We start from the raw sequence: 23,273 nt of genomic DNA on the forward strand, positions 1-23,273 counted from the left end.
CACACAAAGCGTCCCCCCTGCCCTGTGGACTCGCCCCTTCCCCCCCTGCCCCCCCCGCAGCAGCTCCCCCTGGCCCAGGGAGCCATGCAGCAGCTCCCCGCCCCAGTTCACCTCTGCTCTGCCTCCTCCTCGAGCACGCCTTCACCGCTCTACTTCTCCTGTCTCCCAGGCTTGCGGCGCCAAACAGCTGATTGGCGCCACAACCCTGGAAGGGAGAGAAGCGGAGTGGGGTGATGTGCTAAGGGGAGGAGGCGGAGCAGAGGTGAACTGGGGCGGGGATTTCCTCTGCGTGTCGGCCCCCTCACACACACACACACACTTGCTGCAGGTGGCCCTCCCCGCTCCCCCCTGCCCCAGCTCCCTCTGCCTAAATGCCGACGACGACCGGGGCAGTCAAAGATCTAGCCGCCCCAGTGGCTGCCGAAGGACCCCAAATGCCGCCTCCCAAATGCTTGCGGTGGTCGCCTAACGGGTTGCATGGGCCCCGGTTTCCCAGGGGTTCACATGTCACTCTCCAGTTTGTCTGGGTCAGCCTTACTGCATCTGGAAAAGCTTTGGGGAGAGAAACAAGCTGGAGTGTGTTAGGCCTCGTGCTGGAGTGTGCTGGGCCCAGGCTACTAGAACTGTATATTCTTCAGTAGTCAGGTGTCTCATTACCAGCAGATCGATGTGAATATTGAGAACCTGGAGGTGAGGCTGGAGCTCATTTGCTTCAATTACAAATAGAGTCTGATGGAAAAACAGCTTGAGAGCCAATGTCATAGTATATTGGCTTCAATGGAGGAGCAGTTAACAAGAGGCTCTGTAGGGCTGGATATTGTAATTATATTTCCAATGCACAGTTCCTGTAAAGATTGTACACGGCACTGTAAATTTACACGTCCCTTCTGTGGGTAAAAACTTTTTTTCTCCTCCTCCTTACCCCAATGTTTCCCACCTTTTAATCCCCTTCTCGGATTAGCAGCTGCTGGTTCTCTGAGGTCATTGGAGTTTCTCCAGATTTATATTGGGAGCAAAATGTTGCCCCCCCCCCCCCAGTCTTGTGTTTATGACTTTAAATGATTGTGGAAATTGAAAGATTGAGTTGCTCGTAATGAAAGCGTTCAGTTACAGCCACAACTTAAAGCTATAGGAGAATGGGTGTCCTGGGCAAAGAGCTGAGTAATTGCATTCTACCTAACTAGCCAAAAAAAAACCAACAAAAAACCTGTCCTGATAATCTCAGTTTCCCAAACTGACCTGTAAATCTCAGCCTTGCACTGGAGTGGTTATTGTGTCTAGGGGAAAAGAGGCGATCCAGAACTGAGCTAGTACTGAAACGCTTTCTTGAGCACCAGTTGTCGGATTGTATTAAATAATGGGGGGCAGGCTAGCTCAGTGGTTTGAGCATTGGCCTGCTAAACCCAGGGTTGTGAGTTCAATCCTTGAGTGGGCTGTTTAGGGATCTGGGGCAAAACTCTGTCTGGGGATTGGTCCTGCTTTGAGCAGGGGGTTGGACTAGATGACCTCCTGAGGTCCCTTCCAACCCTGATATTCTATGAGTGCTGGTGTAATGATGGTTTCTGCCCACTGGGGTTGAATTGAGATGAACAAATTAATTTCGAAAGGTGTACTCCAAATGGGCTCGACATAGCTTCTGCAGGAAGCTTTCCCTACTAAGCTAACCATCTCTTTCTTTTACACACCCCTCTTTCTCTTCCCCACGTGTGTGGTGGCTGTGGATTAGCCTTGAAAATGACATAGCCAAGGGGGGTTGATCTCAGGTGGGGGTGGAGAAATTTGAGAAAAGATTAGAGGAAAACCAAGTGACAGGGAAGAGGCAGTACTGCTGTAGACCTAGTGGTGACGTGGTGCAGCTCAGCAGTAAGCACCATACCTGGGAGCTGTTCCTCACCACAAGCAAATGTCCACATTTTAGAGGCAGGATTATCTGTTGTTTGACTTAATAAGCAAAAGAGCCAAATCACTAAGGAGAAGATATGGAAAATGCTGTTTCTAGGCTGTCTTAGTTCCCACTGCTTGCCCCAGTGCTCCCCCAACAGTGTGTCTTTGTTGCCCTCTGGTAGGATCACTTCCCTCTTCCTTCCCTCTCACATATTCTCTGTGACTCTCTTCTGCAACTCACCTGCTGTTCTCCCCCTTTGCTTCCCCAACCTGATTTGTGTGCTTCTCTTCTGCTCTCTCCCTATACCGATCTCTCCTTATGGGGTTGCTCTGAACCTCTTTCACCCCCTGCTCCGACACCATTAGTTCTCAGTGCTGCTGGCAGGGTGGGGAGTTCTGGCTCCCTGCTGCTGCTTGTGAAGGGACAAAAAAGAGCTGTATGAAGTAATCGGAGGGTCAGTTCTGCCCTCATTCAGTTGCAGGGATCTCAGCAGCTGGAGGGAGTAGGGAAGGAGTCCAGCCTGCTGAGCAAGGGTTTGGTTCTGTCCTTGCTCAGGTAGGATGACCAGATGTCCTGATTTTATAAGCAGTCCCAATGTTCGGAGCTTTTATCTTATATAGGCACTTATTACCCCCCCACCCACTGTCCCAGTTTTTCACACTTGCAATCTGGTCACCTATGCTCAGGTCTTCACCACTTAGGCACATGCCTGGGGTATGGGAATGAAGTAGCATTGTCAAACCTCCAGGATTGTGCTGGAATCTACAGGAATTAAAGGTTAATCTTGAATTAAAGATCATGTCATGTGATGAAACCTCCAGGAATCCGTCCAACCTGAATTGGCAGCCCTAGAATGGAGAGCTGCTTTTCAGCTGCTTCCTACCCTCATAATCTATCTGACCAGCTAATTGACCAAATTACTGAGCTTGGGTTGGGCAGTGCATGGCTGTCCAGCTTTAGGGCAGGACTGTTCAACTTGGAGAGAGCAGCTTTAAGGCTTCATGATTACAGCAATCATCAGTCTGGCTGCAGAGAGTTTCACAGCCAGCTCGAGTAGAAACCAGTCGTTTCTTGCACGGCTAGTTGTTCTGGGGATCTTCAAAATTTCTGGCAGCCAGTTTTAGTTGTGCAACCTCTCAGCTGCCAGAACGGATAGAATATGATCATATCACATGAAATGCATGCAAGGTCTGCTATAGCAACTGTATTTCAAAGAGACAACACATATGGTGGCTGGTTCTTTTTGGAATAATATCTATAAGCTGAAGATGTTTTATTCAAAAAGGCTGTAGCTTGAAAGGTTAGGGATGTGCTGATTGTTTGATATATGTTTAAAGAGAGGCTCCTGTGTGGGTTTTTTTTTCTTTTTCTTTGCCTATTGAATCGAATTACTGGGAACTAAAATGATCATTTGATTGCACACTTATCTGGAATTATTCTTCTGCAGAGCCAGTCTTAATAATATATAATAATATGTTGCACTTGTACTGTATGGCATTTCTTGTCTGAGAAATTCCAAGCACTTTTCCAAGTATTCATTAATTAAATAAGCTGCACAACACCCCTGTTAAGTAGGTGAGTATTCTTTGTCCATCCCCATAAACCATGTAGGAATCTTTTTGCTGCTCTTGACCCACCCTTTGAGGCATTTTAACTACTAACCAGGTTAATTAAATAGAAATAACTCGACCTGGAGGAATTAATTTTCTGAAGATAATTGCAAAGCATAATATTGATTAATTTTAAGTATTTACATTTTTTATCAATTTAAATTTTTACAGTTGCCCAAGATTATGGGATCTAAGCATTTTTCTGTGTTTATTGATTTACATTTTCACAGTGGTGGGAAATTATGTGGGGTTAGATAATTATTTAACGACTGTAGATGTTGAGATTCAAAAAGCTAAAGCTATATAACTGTTAAACAAATTGTCAACATCACATGTCGAAATACATAAAGTAAATATCCCTAAATCAAACTCTAATAAGTTCTCCAGCTGCATTTTTCTTTCTTTGTCTATCTGTAAATTTTGATTTTCATCAATGGAAATATTAATTTCCTATTTTTGTGAGTATGGTGAAATTGACATTTATTAACATTTGCAGCTAAAAATCTAATCAGTCCAAGCCTAAAAATAATATTTTGTCTTCACTATACATAGCAAGTTCCACAGAAAGATCTCCCAGTCGTTCCTGCTGGATTTTATTAATTCGTGACCAATAGAATCCTTCTGTCCTATAGGCTGAACTACCAGAGTAGTCCTTGCACATGTACACGTGTGCATTCACACACACAATTTCTTTGAAGATATGATTTGTGTGCATAGTTGACAGCTTCTCACGCTCCTTGCACCCTTTAAGGATCACAGGACTCAGATACACATGCATGTCAAAATGCCATTTTTTCCATGTGTGGCACGTGCACTGAGCTTTGAATAGCTATCCCTAAATTTAGAATCTGATTTTACGTTTTCTTTTATCCCGCCAATCTCTGCTGGAAATCGCAGATGCATTTAAAATATTACTGATCTGATGAAGACTTGTTATTAAAGCGCGTATTGGAAAACAGTGCTATCAAGGTGAATGAAGGCAGGATATGAGGGGAGGGTCTCTTCCATAGTGCACTGGCGAATCAGTCATTAAACAAGGGCACAGCAAAACTCTCAGCACTTCAGGAGCCCAATTCTGCAAGGTGCTGAGTGTTTCCCAAAATTCAATGTGTACCTTCCTCTCCCACTGAAATCAAGGGCAGGAGGAGGGAAAGGAGAAGAGACACAATCCTCAGTTGTACTCAGTAAGGACTGGGTGCTGATGAAGCAGGAGGAAGCTGTTTGTGACTCCCTTTTCTTGAGCCTTTTCTCTGCCCCTCACAGCATGGTTTAGAGCGGTGATTCTCAATCTTTCGGAGATCAGGACCTATTTGTAAATGTCTGTGGCCTGTCACGACCCAGTAAATAGTTTAGGGGTGGAGGCCTTGGGGCGGTTTTGGTCCATTCCTTCCCCCCAGAGCGGGTTGGGTCCTGCCCAGCACTCACCCCGCAGTGGTGGCTCCTGCAGTTCTTGGGCTGTGGGGCTGGCTGAGTGTGATTCTGGGCGTTGCAACCTCTGGGGTTGCAGTGCTGCTCAGCTTAAGCCCTACCCCCCTGATTGGACCAAATTTCTGTGAGTGGAGGTGGCTCATGGGGTTGCAGTGCCACTGACTCAGATTTGGCCTACCCAGACTCCCGTCGTCATGACGGCTGGGCCAAACCTGAGCGGTGCTGGGGCCCCAGAGATTACAGTACCTGGAGCAGGGAGGCGAGCCCAGCCAGCGCTGTGGGATAGGAGCCACAGGAACGGCCACAGGACCCTTTAAACATTCTGGCAACTCAATACTGGGTCCCGACCCATGGATGGAGAAACCAAGCAACCCCACGGACTAATTCACCAGAGGTTGATTGCTGTAGTGCAGTGGTGCTACAACCAACATTCCCTTCCTCACAACTTCAGTGCTGGGGGCTGGGAGGGAGAGATGTTAGAGCAGGCCTCACTTGTTGTTTGCCACCTGGGGGTTCACTCCCTCCAGGGAAACCCCCGCGGGCCAGCTTCAGTGACTGTCAGGCACCTTCATGATGCAAGGCTCTTGTCCTGAAGGTGTGTATTTAAAAGAGAGCAACATCTTGCTGTTTGAGGGCACCATCCTGCGCGGTGCTGAGCATCCTCAGGAGCCACTTTGAAGTCAGTGGGTCCCTTCACGTAGAAATTCGCCTCATTGTCAAGTGTTTCCCAGCTGATCTAGGAACTGTGCTGTACATTTAACACTTTACACTTTGAAATGGTAGAAGCAGCCATTCATTTCACACACACACATAGTGAAACCTCTAAACAAATTTCATTCCTCCATCAAACATATGTTAATTAAATGTCTCCAAGAGCATACACAGTAGCAGTGTGGCAGTCTTTCTCCCTCCTTCCATGTAGGCATCTTGCATTGGGACTATTTTTCTTGTTTTACATTAATGAAGTCTTCAGTCTGCCCACTTTTACACCTACACATGTACTGAACATCTCCAAGGAGACAGAGAAACCCTGAGTCCAGCAATGGTGAATCCTCCAGTGAGACAGCAGGCTAGAGTCTCAGGCAACTCTTCTAGGCATCTTAATTTCCAAATGTCCACTGCAGATAGTCTTTGGCTCTTGCAGGCAGAGTCTCTCCAGTGGCCCTCTCCTTTGCATCTGAAATGCTGGTGAGTGCACCAAGTGTCTGCAAATGGGCTAGGGGGAGGGACATTCTTCCTATTTTGTCTCTCCTCCCCCCTTCTTGCCCCCACCTCATCAAGCAGTGTAGGCATTTCACGGCTCCCTGGCTCCAGTTCTGAGCCCCTTTCTCAGTGCTGGGAACTGTTTCAGAATGTTCCAGCACCACCTGATCTGTCACACCTTTCTCCCAGGAATCAAGCCTCACCCTTGAGTCCCCTCTTAAAGGTACAGTGTTCCCTGGTTGCTCTTTGTTCACCTCCCATTGAAGCTTGCTCGTGGGCTCTGTAGTCGATGTATCACAATCTCGTCAGACTCTTTGGATGCAAGGGATACAGCACATTCTCATTGGGCTATTTTTTCTCTGCCCTCTCTCCCCCTTACCTTCACATGGCTCCCACTACCAACTGAGCCTTTAGAAAGAAGCATTATTGACATTAAAAAGCAGGGCCTCCTGAGCCTGAATGCCTCCTTTTATTGTATTGCATCTCGTTTGCCTAATGCCACTGCCTCTGGCTGCTCCTTCTGTGGTAACTTTCCAGAAACCTCTCTTGCCTATTCTGGCCCTAGGAGGATTGCACCAGTTATCATGACCCACAGCATATGTGTTAACACCCTTCCTAGAAGGGACAATCCAGTTAACTGCTCTGCTTTGCTGTAGAAACTCCAGACCATAACAGGAACAAAAAAAGTATGAAGCCTGCCAAATCTTTATAGTAAGCCATTTTCCCAGGACCCAACATCCAAGCCAATCTGATGGATGTCTGGGCTTTTCCAGCTACATACAGTTAGATAAATCTACAGTAGTCAACATGGAAAAATCAGCAGTTACCCACAGTTACCACATAGTAGCAGTAACTCCACTATTTTCGTATTTCCCTGTGGTTAAAATGGGAGATAACTGGTATGTCACAACATTGTGTGTGAGTGCTCAGATTTTTAATGGAAGCCACTGTAGTATGAGCGCACACATGCCTCAGGATTTCTTTGGTGAGTGTGCTTCTGGGAGTAGATCAATGTCTGATGTTCAAAGGGATGTCCTGATCAAATACTATACATACAGCTTCCCAAATTTTGTACTGTGCAAACTCAATTTTTAAAATTCTGTTCTTCCAGGCACTGCAGGTAGCACGACAGTTTCTACTGCAGCAACAGCAGCAGCAACAAGTTAGTGGATTAAAGTCACCCAAGAGGAATGACAAACAAGCAGCCCTTCAGGTAAGAAAAGTGTGTGTGTGTGTGTGTGTATGCAAATAGATTGCTAATTAAAGATAAGGAACAATGTAATCTATTAATTTAGGCTGAGATTGCCAACGTTCTTTGCTTTGGCCTAATAGGCTTCAAATGAAGTCAAAGCCCATTGGCGTCAGTTGGCAAAGAGTGATGGCTGGGTGCTTTTCAAAATCTCACCCATAATGTAGACATATACCCTGACAACGTGTCTTTATTTGGAGTTGGTGGAGAAGGTTTATCGCAAAAGTGAATGATTTTTTTTGTTTTACTGGTCCGTTATTGTTGTAAGACTTGAACATTTTTATTTGAAGACTGTTCCATTTACATTCCATGTTCACCCAAACCATCGGACTGTGAAACCATTATGATATCATATCATCATTTTTTTTACTGTATTTTGGGCTGCACAGCCCCAACAGGGGTTATATATTTGCAGCTTCTTTAGGAAGCCTAAATGTTATTAGACTTTGTGGTGGTGTTACAAATTCAGAAGGCTAAAATCAATAGACCATGTCCAAATAAAAGATTTATGCATAAATGTGTCATTTTGGATGTAGCCTACTTACCAGGATGGCTAAATTATGGGAGCTAGAGATATGAGAGATGAAATAGGTCATCTGGTTAATGACAATATAGGATCGTTCCCTACATTACATTTCCTATTGTTTTTGCCGTTCTAGTATTTAAAAGCCTGAAGTAACAGTGGGATTTTCACCACTCTCCTTAGAATACTATTCTATAACATAACATGACACTTAGGAAGTATTCCCTGGTTCCTAAATTATCTTTTTCTTAATTTCATCCCATTTGTCTAAACTGCAGTCCGTGTAACACTGTAAACCCAGTGTTTCTCAAGCTGGGTCTGCGGACCCCTGGGAGTCCCTGAAGGAACTCCAGGGGGTCTATGGCCCTGATGGTCAACTCCTCCCCCTCTGGAGGGGCAGCAGGGCTGAGACAGGCTCCCTGCCTGCCCTGGCTCCGCTCCGCTCCCGGGGGCAGCGACACGTCTCTGCAGCCCCTGGTGTGGGGGGCTATGTCTCCATATGACACCCCTATCCCGAGCGCTGACTCTGCAGCTCTAGCCTATGGGAGCTGTGAGACGGTGCCTGCAGGTAGGGGCAGCGCGTGGAGACCTCCTGCCCCCCTCCCTCCCTGCCTAGGAGCTGCAGCCTGAGAGATGTTCCGGTTGCTTTCAAGAGCTGCCCAGGGTAAGCGCCGCCCCTCACCCCCTCTCAACTCCCTACCCCAGCCCAGAACCTGTGCCCAAACTCCCTCCCAAAGCCCACACCTCGCAGTCCATCCTGCATCCCAACCCCCATTCCAGCTTGGTGAAAGTGAGTGAGGGTGGGGGAGAGCAAAGGAGGGAAGGAGGATGGAGTGAGTGGAAGGCAGAAAGAGGTGGGGCAGGGGTGGGGCTTTGGAAGAAGAGGTGGAGTGGGGGCAGGGCCTGGGGCAGAACAGGGAGGCTTGGGGATCCCTGAAAATTTTTACATCAAAATGGGGGTCCTCGGGTTGCTGAAGTTGGAGAACTGCTGCTCTAAACAATTCCTCTTCATTCTTCGTGTTCAAATTCTTCAAATGTGTAGATGTTACCATGTCCCCTACATAGCTGTCTCTTTTGCCCAACTGTACATTCTTTCAGTCTGTTCTAATAAATCCTTCCACACCCCTGATCATTTTTCTTATATATTAGTTATTATAACATTTGTTGTTCCCTGCTGAATTCTGGTTTCTCAATGTATTTCTGGCAATGAGATGTCCACAACAAATGCAGGAGTTCAGTGAAGTCACATCAGCGTCCTCCAGAGAGGGGCTATTTTCTCACTGTTCTGTGCTCTGATGCTTCTGCTTTTGTAGCCCAAAATTATATTGGTCTTTCGTTTGTTTTTTTGTTTCTGTTGCCATAGTGCACTGTCAAACTCTGGTCTGAGTTGTTCTCCCTATCAACCCTAGTTCTCTGACAGCATTAGTTCTTCTCTTGCCTTTTGTTGGGTATATGTGATTCAGATTCTTTTCTTCCCCTAGTAGAGATTCTGTTGTCTTTAAACTTGACGTAGAATATGGCATCTCTGCAGACCTGGAAAATAAAGCTTATGGGCCAAATTCTGCAGTCCTTACTCAAACTTCCAATACATTCAGTGGGGGTTTTGCCTGAGTAAGCATTAAGTTTTAACTGAAGAATTTGGTGTGGTAATGGTAATTTGTAGCATTTAAGTAGTGACTTTATCTTCAAAGCGGTTTGTAAATATGAATCCCCAGAACATCTCCAGGAGGATAGTCCAATAAGTAAATACCATTATCACGGTGTTGGATGGGGAAACTGAGGCAGGCAGGTTGAATGATGTGCTTAAGATCACAGAAGGAAATTTTAGAGGTGGGATTAGGATACATGAATTCCTGGCTCCCAACCTTGTGCTCAGTCTATATCTAAACTATTATTACTTTGGAAAGTATCAATCGTTTTGTAAATGGGCAAATACACATTTTATTGGAAGTGCGGAGCACTCTAATCCAAACTGTTATATTAACACTTCCAAAAACATTTTATTTGGTAAATCCATAGCCTTTTAATAGACTCTTCCACTGGGGACATTTTTAATGAGATATTGTGCTGGTCAGGTCCAGTGTCAGGTAGTAAAAGAAGTGCTTTGTTGTGCAGATGTCTTAAGAATAGCTCCAGAGGATGAAATATGACTGTGTTGACCTTTCAGCTGTGAGCTTATTTGTCAGGATTCAAATAAGTTGAAAGGATCAAACCAAACAGTTTCCGTAGTCAGACTGGGAATTGTGTTGCAGAGGTCAATAGTGAAGGCCACATTGCAGATTCCATAACATAGCCAATTGTTGGTACATATTAAAGTACTGGAGCAGCTCCGGCAGTCAGAGACACAATTAAAATTCTAATTTATTAATGTATACAGAGAGCTGGCCCAGCCTGTCACTCACTGATTTAAATGACTGCCCATTCTTTTTTGCCTCACTCCTGGAGCTTTTGCAGTCTTAAACATACTGCAAGTCTTCTTGCATAAAACAGACCCTGAGTGCTTTGGTAAAATGAGAATGTATTATTTCAAAAAACAAAAAAACATCAACCCTAGAGCACTGGTTTGAGATTATTGAGAAACACACACACCCCTCACCACTCCCCCCCCCACACACACACACCATCATCATCATCATCTGCCTGATCACATTGTTCTAAATAAGAGATATTTCTGTCATACAGTTTACAAAATCAACCTGTTTAGTTTCCATTCCAAAAATGTGCCCATTTTAGAAAGTTTATTTAAATAATGAACCAAGTTGTCTTTGCACTTAGTAATGACCATAAACTTTAATCTCTTTGGATAGGTACAGTGTTTACTGGATGTTACTTATTTTTGTCCATTATAGAATACTATAGAAATTTCTTTTCTCTGCTTTTTTACATGCTTGGCAAGGGCACTGCTGAAAAATGCCTTGATGCGTGTTGTCTAGAGCTCTGTTTCTATGAAACAGGGGGGAAGGGAAGAAGTTAATCTAGAATGTTGGTTCTGTTAATAAGATCCTTTGTGGCCCTGCCCACCCTAGAGTTCATGAGTTGACAGGCAGGAGGGTTAGGCCAGCTTGACAGGAATACTGAATGTAGTTCATACGCATACAATTTATGGTTGCTGCAGAATACTGCTAAGTGAAATCTCAGTCTCAGGCTCTCTAATTTAATACTGGCTGGCAGGCGTTGTCAGGTAAACTGGACTGGCACAAACAGATGTGGAAAATTTAGTCTAGTACAGTGCTATGAAGCTAATTGTAATCACCTTGCTGAGAATCATTTCTCATATACCTTGTGATTCACTGATAAAATAGCCGGAGCATTTAAATACACCTTGGCATTCTATGGTCTCATTAGGATATCATACCTTGAATAGCTTTCATGCAAAAGCATGTTTTACACTGATAATTTTCAATATATCTTGACCTCAATCACTACAGCCAGAGATCTGTTTTAGCAAATTTTAGACCGTTTGGTGTATGAGAACTTGGATAGAGAAGGGATGATGTGTTCTTCTCATAGTTTAAAAAAAATAAATCTCCAAATATACTATGACTCATATTTTGAGCATATCTCACACTTCCTTGCCTTATATTTGGCAGTGACTTCCAGTTTCACAGCCTGATGATACAAACAAAAGAAAACAAAAGTTAAGGAATGGATTTAATAACCAGCAATTGCTGGAGGTGGAATTCACAACCACAAAATTAGGTGAGGAAGGGGCAAATCTTACAAGCACTTGCCATGGATGCCATATTCCCTTGAATATGTGAAACAATTATTTGAGCCATCCATATATGCTGAGAGCCCTGAGAATTCATACATTTTACCCAGCCAAGACAAATTTACTTGTATGTTAATAGATTATCTATTGATGAAAATTTGCAGGTTTAATTGCTGGTTCTCTTGGTGATTATTCTTTAAGCATTTTAGTTGCTGGCATGAGTACATACATTGGAAACAAATCAAGAGATGCATTTTCTCCCAAGAAAGTAAAAGTGCATGTATATTTTGGCAATGCTAAAAATATTCTTTAAAAAAAAAAAGTAGTAGTAAATGTCGTGTGTTACATTGAATTGAAAGTTGGACATAATGGCTTAAAATGGATTTAGAAAGTTCAGGGCAGGATTTTGCGTTTGAAACTGATAAGATGATGCATTTTTTCAGAGTAAATGGTAATCGTTATGTAGTAGATAAAAACTTGTGAGATTTACCAAGATTGAATTTTTTTTTACGTTGATGGTGAAGGGTTCTATTAAGAATTTGGCAGATTTTTTGGTTAGGGCAGTTTTTCACCTTAGCATTCCTGTTTGGTGCTATATATAACATGCTTTAGGCTGTTCTTTTGTTTAGCTTAATGCTACAAGATATATCATGTTGGTGGTACTTATCAATATCATAAGAAATAGATAAGAACAAGAGCAAAAAAACACAAGATGTGATGTAGAAATCAGCAGTAGTGTGAAATTATAGGCGCTTACAAATTTTAAGGGCATTTTCCTTTTAATTTTTTTTAATGAAATTAGAAACGTAACTGGCGACTCACTATGCAGTTAAAGGTGAAGTGAAGAATAATTGTACCCTTGTGCAGAGTTCTGTGTTTCGTGTGCAACAGTTGGCATAACTAACAGCCTAGGGATCTGCATACATTTTATGTAGTAATGGTACATTTAAGTAGTGATAAACAGAGATCCCTGATCTCAGGTCTTAGCAGTTAAATAAAGGAGAAACTGGTTTTGTTTTTTTTTAAGAAATGTATTTATTTGTAATTCTTAAATCTACATTGCATCCACTTACAGACTTGGGGTGAAATCCTGACCCCACGTGGAAGTCAATGGTAGTTTTGTCATTGACTTCAGTAGGGCCAGGATTTTACCCTTGCAAGGTTTAAATGGTTTTCCTAGTAACAATTTCAGTAACCTCCATTTGAATTTTTCATTTTGTATCTATTGTTTTTTTTTGCTGGCCTTCATTGGTTACTTAATAACTCCTTTCATTTGATAAAATAAACACAGGGTCGTGTGTGTGTTTGTGTCTGGTTATTGAGCCTTTATGATTAACCTTATTCCAGCTCTATTACCAGCCAGGGGGGCTAGCAAATTGTGTTTTTCTTAAATGAAAGCTGTGATTTTTCATGTAATTATGTGACTCTAGCAGGTGGAATTATTAGGAAAACTGTGTTTGTACAGTACCTAGCACAATGGGGTCCTGATCTGTGGTAATGCAAGTAATAAATACTACTACTACTCAATATTGTGAGAGTTTGGCAACATGGAGTATGGCCAGCAAGTATTATTTCCGTTTTATAGATGGGTAAACGTAGGCATAGAGATGGTGAGTGGGCCAAGGCCACAGAGTGACTTAGGGTGTGTCTACACTGCAGTTGGGAGATGTGATTGCAGCCCAGATAGACATAGCTAGTTTAAAGCTAACTCAGGTAACTCGGGTACCAGTACTGTGGAAGAATGGGCTGGCCAGCTGAGTACAGACCCAAACTCCCTGGTGGGCTTGTAGTTGAGCCGCTAACCTGTGCTGCCCCAGCTTCACTGCTATTGAGAGCTTTAATCTAGCTAGCTCAGGTATCTCTGGTAAGTGTACTTGTGCTGCAATCACCCCTCTAATTGCAGTATAGACCTATCCTAAGAGGCAAAGTCAGGAGTAAAAGCTGGTATTCCTCATTCCCAGTCCTCTGTGCTATTAGACCACCCTGAGATCATTTTTTTAACAGGTTTTCTCCTTGTAGGTTAAACATCTGTGGGATTGTTTTTTTAAAATGTGATTTTTTTTTTTTTTCACCTGATTGTTTAGAGAGAAGGCTAGGGCTAACTATGTGTCAGAACATGGCTTGGAGTTTGTTACAAACATCATGGAAGAAGAAAACAAATGAAACATTCTTGACTGGTCAGAAATGTGTAAATTGCTGACAAAATGACATGTGTAATTAAGAGTGCTCCTACCATTTTACCTCGTGGTTTACACCTACAGTGTTGAAAAAAGAGAGTGACTCCCACCTCGCTAATTACCATTATCACTGAAATGGTAGGGTTTGAGTCATTAGTTCCATGTGCATTTAATTAGAGGAAGGCTGAAATTGGATTTAACTTATTACTTTTTCATGGATCACTTTCCTGTCATCACTTCAAATTGGATTGCAGCCCCAGGTAACTAATTATGAGAGCCACAGGATCAAGAGTGAAAAAAAGGTAATTAGGAATAACACAGTTGGACCCTTGCTGATAGTCCACTTGTGTCTTGGAAAAAAATGAGAGCAGTATTTTGTAGTATTACAGATTAGGGAGTTAAAGGTATGCTCTACTGCTAGGAATCATGGGAGACTGCCACCACCTATAGTGGTTTATATGATGTACAGCTGGGTTGAAGATGTTATATCGACATGGTTCCACAGTCACCTCCTTAATACCTAGATTAAACTTGTAAAAGCAACAGATTGCTTGTAGGTATGAGGCATCTCAACAATGGTATAGCTAGGGGTCCTTACCAATATGATCACAACATAGCTATCAAGGCACTTTTGAGCTATAGTACAGTGTTTTAGGTACAGCAAGTTTGAATTGGTAATGTATTAATGAACATAGAAATGATCTTTTTGGATCATTAATATCTCACAAGAAGATATATCAGTCAGCCCAGCAACAGTGAGATTCATGATCTGTGTATCAGCAATTTAGTCACTATTTCCAGCATGCTAAAATCAGGACATTACTTTCTTTTGTCTGGTTGGGGTTTGGCTTTTTTAGATATTGTGGATAGGATTGCTAAGTTCTTCTTTCTTCAGAAAATACTTTAAAACAAATGGATTTATTTCCATGTGCAGAACAGAATTCGGAACTGCAAGTAATCAATTTTATTGACACAGTCTGGAAAAAATGTTGATGAGAGTTCAAGGATGTGAAAAGATCGAAATTTAAAACTACCTAGCACTGAGTGTAGCAAAATTTGAAAAGTAATTTCCTTAAGCAAAGAAATCTATTGTGTAGGGATCACTAAGAGGAGAGTTATATTTGGGAGCTAGTGTTATTGAAAGGAGGTAATACATCTGGGGCTTTTTTGCCTTTAAAAGAACAAAAGTTTTTAATTTCTCAGTGAATCAGAGTTCAAAGACATAACACAGTTTCTTAAAGTTGTGTAAAATGGATGTTCATGTTCTGTTAATATAAGCAAATATTTGTGACTCAATCTTGAGTAAGTGATGCTTGCTTATTATTTCCTAATGCAAGTAAAGTATAGGAAGTTATGTGAACTTCATGCAGAAGATACAAAACAATCAGATTTCAAGAATGATACATTCCAGTTACAGAAGTTACTAGTATTTCTTTCTTTACATTATAAAATAAATCTAGAGATTAAAAAATCACCTCAAAAACAGAAGTGGTGCCTTTTTTAATACATCTTAAGTTAATTTAGAGTTTTTACACATAATATTCATCTGTGGTTATAAAGGGGGCAACCTAAGGTTAAATGATGTACTGTTTCCATTTTTCCATGTGAGTCTGTGTGTGTGTGAGCAAACTCTTTTATTTTGTAAGTCTGCAGGAATTTCTGATGAAGTGCAGAGGTCACTTTTCTGTCAATTTGAGTAAGCAGCGTTTTTGAACTACCCTTTTCTTTTGGGGTTTTTTTGCCCCCCCCCTCCCCCCCCCCGCTACAAACCATGGCACTATTCTGACACATGCTCATTACAGTGCTCCAATCTGCAACTTATTAATGCACAGTACTGGAGCCTATCCAGTGGTTAGAAAATTTCCTGAAGCCTAAAATAACAGCAGTTGGTGCAAGTGCCATAGAACAGAAGTGACAATGAGGGGCAGTCCGGTCCACTTGGCAAGATGCCCGGGCAGGAAAGCCAACTGAGATATTAAAACAGAGAGATTGAAGCAGTGCATGTGGGTTATGCTTGAAAAGTTTGGTCCTGGAAAGGAGAAAACAAAACCTCCTGTGACCATAAGACGTCTTCTGTTTTCCTACAGATAGATAAATAGATATAAAAGAGTTTTCAAGCACTTGTCAAATAACAAGGAATGAAGGAAATAAGATCCATTCAGATGATTCCTGCTATGTGTGTGAGCATAATTGGGGGGAAGGGGGGGAATAGCCCTTGTAATAGAAATCTCCAGCTTCCAAACTGATGCCTGGGAGATGGAGAAAAGGAGAATATTAGTCAAACACACTTTAAGTAATTGTTAAATGTAATCACTGAAAAGCAGTTTGGAAAATGTACACTCAGGCAATGTGTGCATTGATGTAATTACGGTAGTTGTGAGGTGAAGTCATACCTAGTAACTGTTTTCTGTGTTGCCTAGCTTTTGTTACTCAGCTATGATATCATGGACAAAATATTATAAACATATCATGGCTATAGCATGCTTTTGTAACAAAAGATCAGGAACTTTTATTAAGTTTGTTTTTTTTGTCATATTGTAAAAATTTATTATGTGTACTGTGTATATTAGAAACAGATTGGGGTAATTCTGTCTAAATGAAGTCATCCCAGCTATTTCCAGACTGTCTGTTTTTGGTTCTGAATAATTTTCATACATCAGATGGTTGTCATATTTAGTAGCTTTCTACATTTTAAATAGGACGTATCCCATTCTGAAATTTCATGGACTTTATCAGCCTTAGTTTCTAGGAATATTTTGTTGCATTAGTATTTTAAATTGCTGCATTTTACAGAAACAGGCAGGCAGGGGTAAATTTCAGCTTAAGAATTCAGGAGCCACTGGCATATCTGCATTAAAGCACTAGATTTTTAGCTATTTAAGCAATACAGTGGTGTACTTAAAGCTTTCAGCAACACACAGTAAGGAAGATCCTGCCAAATACATTTTCAACGTGTCTTCTTGTATTCACATTTTGAAACAAGTACATTTCCAGAAAGGAGGGGGGAAAAAAAAAACCTCGTGCAAAATAAATGCACTTGATTAAAAGTTTTTTAGATTTAAAGGGATTTTTTCCAAAATCAGAAAAAAGGTGTACTCGTATCAAAAATATTAAAGAACAAGCTAATATTCTCTTCAAGTTTTAATTATACACTAATCTACATTCAATTAAACCTTTTTTTTCAATTCTAAAGGCAAAATTCACCTCTGCAATCTGCACTGTGGACCTTTATGGTATTCTCTGTGTGGTGAACAAGAGAAGAGTATGCACTGGAGATGCCGCATGGCTGATAAGAAATCTGCAGCAAGGATCAGAGAGCAAAATTTTGCACTAAAACTGTAGACTTTGCCAGAAATACTTGAGTTGTGGCAGTTTGTGGAAGAAAAAAAATAAGAGAGAAGGCATTTTGATCTAACTTGTTTGAGCTGAAGAGAGCAGCTGTTTGTCTCATGTGTTTAAATCTCTAGCACTAATATTGAAGTTTCAGGGCAACAAGTGCAACGTTGAAGAATGAGTAGAAACTAATACCAGTGAAATAATTGGAAGTGCCATTTTGAAAATGGCTGTGGAACTTGACAGTTTTATGATTCTGTAGTCAGGTTGGCAAAATATTTCATACAATGTGTACATGAAGAAAACAGTTACACCGCTGAAATGTTTTTACATTCATAATACATGTAATCTGCCTTTTATAAATTACTCATCTATGTAAGGTGTGATATAAATGGCACATAAACTGAAATCATTGAAAATATAGAAAATTTAAGAAGACTGACAGCACGGTAAAGAAACATACTTTGAGTCAGGATGAAGTTCAACAAAACAGAGAAGATGGAATAGATTATTTAATAAACTTTGAGAGAGGATGGAAAAGGCACCTCGCTTTCACATTCTGAGAGAAATTGGTTTACTCGATTATATGCAACTGTATCACACTCAGGAAAGTAGAAGACAAATGAAAGCAAAACAAAATTTAATTGAGCTATTATTTTGTAGACTTTGGCTCGGTTTCAGACAGCCTAATCAAATTGTGCTTTGCTCAAATAACTAATGTTAAATGCAGTCTACCAACAGATGTTTAAACAGAGACTAATTGGAAAATCTACATCCTGGGCTTAGTCTAGTTGAAAAAGTTTTTTAAATTATATTCTGAAGTGAAGTAATAGAATGTGATAGAAGTCCCAGGAAGCATACGGGTCTTCAGAGAGCTGTGCAGAACTGTGTCCAATTAGTGTGAACAGTCAGAGGTGTCCACTCTGTACAGTGGAGGTCATAGCTTTGTGCTGCTTGCCACCCACAGAAATCTCCTTTATCATGTTACATCTCTGGAGTCATGTTGCAGTACCATAGATCACGCCATATGCCAATGTGTGCCGTGTAAGTAATGCTGTGGAACACACTGATTGATGATATTTAAAGTGATACCATCACGATTATTAGATCTCAACACTGACCTTCCTTGCCAATTCTGTCAGTTAGCAGGCTTTTTTAAAATCATATAATTCAAATAATGTGCTGCTCTATTTAAGTTATTAATCTAGGTGGCACATCCTGGCATTGAGCATTTCTGATGTATCTTCATTGCCATTTGGATTTCCTCAATAAGATATGGTGCAACACAGAGCTAAACAGCATGGGCCAAATTCATCCCAGTTATAAGCAGTGACGCATCAAGTGAGCACTGTGATGTCAAAAGAATTCCACCCGAGATGAATTTAGCTTCTTAGGCCTGATGTGTCTCTTGCATCGGTTTTAAACTAGTGTAACTCCTGGGCTGTTAGTGGGGTGTTGTCTGATATACACCAGAGTAACAGAATCAGGCCCCCTGCATGATTAATTGGCAGGTTGCATATTTTTTACATCCTTTTCTGCACTGTTGTCATCCAACGCAGCTTTGAGCTAAATTATTATTCACTAATTGGAGGTTATGAAGAGATTGGCAGAGGCCCTGGAGGTTTTTTGCCTTCCTCTGCAGCATGGGGCACAAGTCACTTGCTGAAGGATTCTCTGCAGCTTGAGGTCTTCAAACCACAGTTTGAGGACTTCAGTAACTCAGACGTAGGTTAGGGGTTTGTTACAGGAGTGAGTGGGTGAGATTCTGTGGCCTGTATTGTGCAGAGGTCAGACTAGATATTCCTAATGGTCCCTTCTGACCTTAAAGTCTATGAGTCTATGGATTGGACAAACGCCTGTCGGGGATTGTCTGTACTTGGTCCTGCCTCAGTGCAATGGGCTGGACTACGTGACCTCTTGAGGTCCCTTCCAGCCCTATATTTCTATGGTTCTATGTTTGTTTATGTTACAGTAGCACCCAGAAGCCCCCAAATGAGATTACACTCCACTGTGCAAGGCACTGTACGTACAGATACGAAGAGAGAGTCCCTGTCAAGAAGAACTCGCAATATAGACAAGACAGACGAAGGAAGGATTAGTATCCCCATTTGAAATATGAGAAACTGAGGCACAAAGAGTTTAAGTGATTTGTTCGAGGTCACGCAGGGAATCTGTAGCAGACTAGATATTAAACCAAGATCTCCCGAGTTCCTGTCCAGGCATTTCACCAAAAGGCCACCCTTTTTGACATTTTACCAGCAAAATTGTGCCTATACTTGCATTTTTCACAACTGCATATGCAAATTGCCTGATTTCATACATAAAACGTATCTAATCATTTGTGCGCACAATTACCCAATCTGCACAGAAGCATGCTAATTGCATATTGAAATGAGATACACAGTTGCTCACCAAAAGTACATGACAATGTGGCCTCTTATTTGTATTCCTTTTCTCCTTCATTGTGTGTTGAGATAGGATGCATCTCGCTGATCTCAGTGCTCGCCAGAGAGAGCAAGGGAGAGATTCTCTTTACAGTAACAGCGGTTGCCAGATTGAGCAGTTCAATGTCCTTCTTGGTGGAAGGATCCTTCAGGATTGTGCCTTGGCAAGGAAGAAATCCGACTTTCCAAAGAATTTCTGCCATTTGAAAACTTCATTATCATTGATGGACCATTAGCTCTACAGGCTTGTGTGCCAGACCTATTTACACAATGTGAAACTTGAGAGAAATAGACTGATATTGGGATGAAAGAACAGATTTGAGTAAATTCATAACTTGCCTTTTGGCCCATGTTAATCTTTGTTTCAGCTGGGGCGAGAACTTTTTTAAAGTATCACATATTGTGTCTAATACCATGAGAATGTCTGTCCTTGCCCTCGTGCTATTTCAAGCCCAGGGACTTAAACATCACAGAGAAAAGCATGGTGTAAATTTCTAGATGGATCAAATCAAAGTTAGAAATATTTCAAGAAACCTTCTCTCAGGCTTTCCAGCCTAACTTTTAAATAGGAGTGATTCAAAGTGCCCAAAATTGTGAACATTTTGTGTAATGTGTTCGCATCTTTCATTAGAAAAGAAAGGGTCAGTGAAATTTTTCTGGCCATCTCTAGTAATTCAGATAAACATCCATAGCAAACCTGTTGAGATTTGTTCATCACTAGTTAGCACAGCTGAATCCACTCTTCTGGTTCAGTAATTTGAATACTGTTGTTTACCCTTGCAAAAATATAATTTTTGAAGACCTTTTTGTTGACTACATGCTATTACTGTGGCAGGTTTGACTGTTAAATGATAACGCTCCCTAACTCTAATATGATGTGTGTTCTCTTAGGGCAATGTTCTTTTAAGGTAGCACTGGCTGTGTTCCGTCTTACTACCCATCATCTAACAGAGAGTAGCCAATCTGAATTTTTTTTAAATATAATTTACCAATTGGAGTCCCACAAAAGGCAGATTATATTTTATGGTTTATGAACAGCAGGGCAGATATTTCAGAAAAACTGTAGACAGCAGTCATTTTGAGACTGTGCACAAATTACTTTTGAAAATAAATATTTCGCTGCCTACATAGCTTTATTCACATTCCTGGGATCACAATACCATTTGTATGATGCTTACACCTGATTATATAGAATATAATAATGCTCAAATGAAGAAAATTTTACTTAAAATCAAAGGCAGAATTAATGCCCTCTGTGAAAACCTATATCGCTGACTGGGGTGTTGGCATTAGAAATGGACAAATCAGTTCAGGAAAAAATAAAATCAGCTTGAGCATTCATTCAAGCTCTGATCCAAACCTGAACATAAACATTTAATCCTGTAATAATAATTAATATGCCTCTGCAGCACCCGTCATCCAGAGATGTCAAATGCTTTATACACAATAACTACCTAAGCTTCCAAAGATCCCCGAGAGTTAGACTGGAGGTCTGTTGGGCTTTACCTGCCAGGGAAATGCAGCCACCTCTAGGGTGAAACGCAGCTGCTGCTTAACACTGCGCAGCAATTTAGGACAGGTAGTGAAGAATACTGTATGTGTTTCAGACTGTGAGGGGAATCTAGGTTGCAGGATACTGTCTGCAATCTGGTACAGCACACGGGTGAGGAGTGGCAATTGTGAGAAGTCTTCGTTTTTCCCCCTTTTACATGGGTGAAGGAAAATGTGATTTGCTGGTTGAAAGAGGGAATTTTCAGAACTTTTTGGAGGCCCTATTTCTACCTGCCCTCCTCCATACTTAAACTAAATCAACCAGGGGAACTAGTTTAGGAAAAGCTGCAGCCAGTTTGAGTGCAGTTTCTTTGCATCCTGGCAGTCGGCAATGTACCACACATCAGGTAAGTGGGCATGGATCTCCTAGTGTTCGATTGGTTCAGTACGGCCCCATACCTTGTAAAGATCGTGGCTGTGATGCATTTTCTGCTGGCACCTGCCTAAATGGGAATGTTTTTTGTGCATGGTCTGGGGAATTCCTGGGACCTTGGCTGTCACACCAGCTAGACAGCTCCAAAGGAGGGCTTGGGCAGAAGCTGAGAGTCTGCTCACAAGGTGGAAGTTTGCTGTGGCTAGTTTAATAATAATCTGTGAGGTGAGCTGCTGTAAGATGTGAATCCCAGAAGTGAGGAGAATCTGGGGAATGGTTACGGAGAGATGGTTAGAGAGAAAGAAAGGAACCTCAAGATTTGGATAAGCAAACTGGATTTTGCAGAGCTTAACTGAATTATCATTACTGAAATGCAACATTTAATTGTACACTCGGCAGTTCTTTCTGGTTTTGTCCTTTTATTATGGGAAAGGGACTTTGAAGGAAAGTGTGAACTGCACAAGAGAAGACACAAAGGGAACAAAGAAAATCCCCTAAAGTAAAACATGTCAGAGCAAGAGCCAGTAAAATAAAAGTTGGCAAGTCTGAGAACTTGCATTGATTTTACTTTTAACTGTATGTTTATTCAAATACTTAAAATACAGATTAACTTTGCTCAATATTTATCATTATTTTACTTGCCTTGGAATGGAAACAATAAGCACTTTGTTGATTGGGTTAAAAAGTTGCCCCATTTTACTCTGGCTTCTACAGCCAATCCCTCTATCATCAGATACAAAGCTATTTATTTTAACTTCTGACCCTACTTCAGGGATCATTCTGATGCCACTTACAGCAACATTTGAGGGACTGTGTGGCTCCTCTTTTCCAAGTGGTGGAAGCACACAGCAGTGCCACATGAGATTGAAACCCTAACGTTCCTTGATAGTAATAAAACTTTATTGCGGAATAAATATTTAAAAGAGAAAGTGGGGAATGGAAATCTGATAAAGTAACTCATTAGAAAAGTTTACAGTTTCACTGCAACAGGAGAAAAAGAGCAGGTGGGAAAGGGCAAATGACAGTAGCTCTGATTCTTCTCCCAATATCTGATCAGAGGAGGACGGAAGGATGAGGTTTTTACCTCCTCTGTGTCAGTGAGACTAACCCCTCTACTATAATAAACAAAGGAGCAAGGTGAATCAGTGGAGTTATACTGCTGTGGAAGGTGACTGCAGTGGTGTTACCCTTGTTTAGAAACAACAAAACCAAAGGCTTCCTAGCAGGAAGAAAGGCCTCAAAGCCCTGTGGGGACGCTCTTGCAAGCTGCAGTTTTTGTGTATTTCTTTCAGATCACTGTGGAATTGTTTGTTTGGGGGAGGGGTGTTGTTTTTGTATAAGAGCATTAATGTCTTTTGCATTCAGGATATAATTAAAATGATTTAACTCACTTTATCTATCACAGACAGTAGAAGAGAGAGCAGTTATACAACATAAAAATAAGCAGCTGGGTATCTCCATAGGCGTGTTTTGAAGGCACTTTAGCTTGTTGCGTGGAAAATGGATTCACTTCGAATGGTTCGCTTGGTTGTGTCCGCAGAAGAGAAAACAAACTCTTGTCTTCTGGGAGAGGCCCACGGTGGATGTGTTGTACCAACAGTGACAACTGCAAATGTGTTTTGTTGTTTGGTTTCCAATTCCACGTGAGCAGGTGGAACTCTTTTTATATATATATAAAAATTCCCCTCTCACCCCTATGGGTGGTATGTGTCTTCCTCAACCTCGGGTCCTCTACCAGAGGCCTGGGAGTTTGAGGGTTCTGCGCAGTATCTTAGCTGTTCCTAG

General features: G+C 41.6%; 1 protein-coding gene across 20 annotated transcripts in view; it reads left to right on the forward strand.

Annotated features, from left to right (window-relative positions):
* Window positions 1-23,273, forward strand: part of FOXP1 (forkhead box P1) — a 523,713-nt gene that overhangs the window by 373,747 nt on the left and 126,693 nt on the right. For all 20 annotated transcript variants that reach the window (XM_075073243.1, XM_075073242.1, XM_075073252.1 and 17 more), the window contains one exon: window positions 7,238-7,339. In XM_075073243.1, the coding sequence (XP_074929344.1) occupies window positions 7,238-7,339 (102 nt within the window). The remainder of the gene's footprint in view (window positions 1-7,237; window positions 7,340-23,273) is intronic.

This window comes from Chelonoidis abingdonii, chromosome 17 (genome assembly GCF_003597395.2).
Source record: "Chelonoidis abingdonii isolate Lonesome George chromosome 17, CheloAbing_2.0, whole genome shotgun sequence".
In the NCBI taxonomy this organism is placed as follows: Eukaryota; Metazoa; Chordata; order Testudines; family Testudinidae; genus Chelonoidis; species Chelonoidis abingdonii.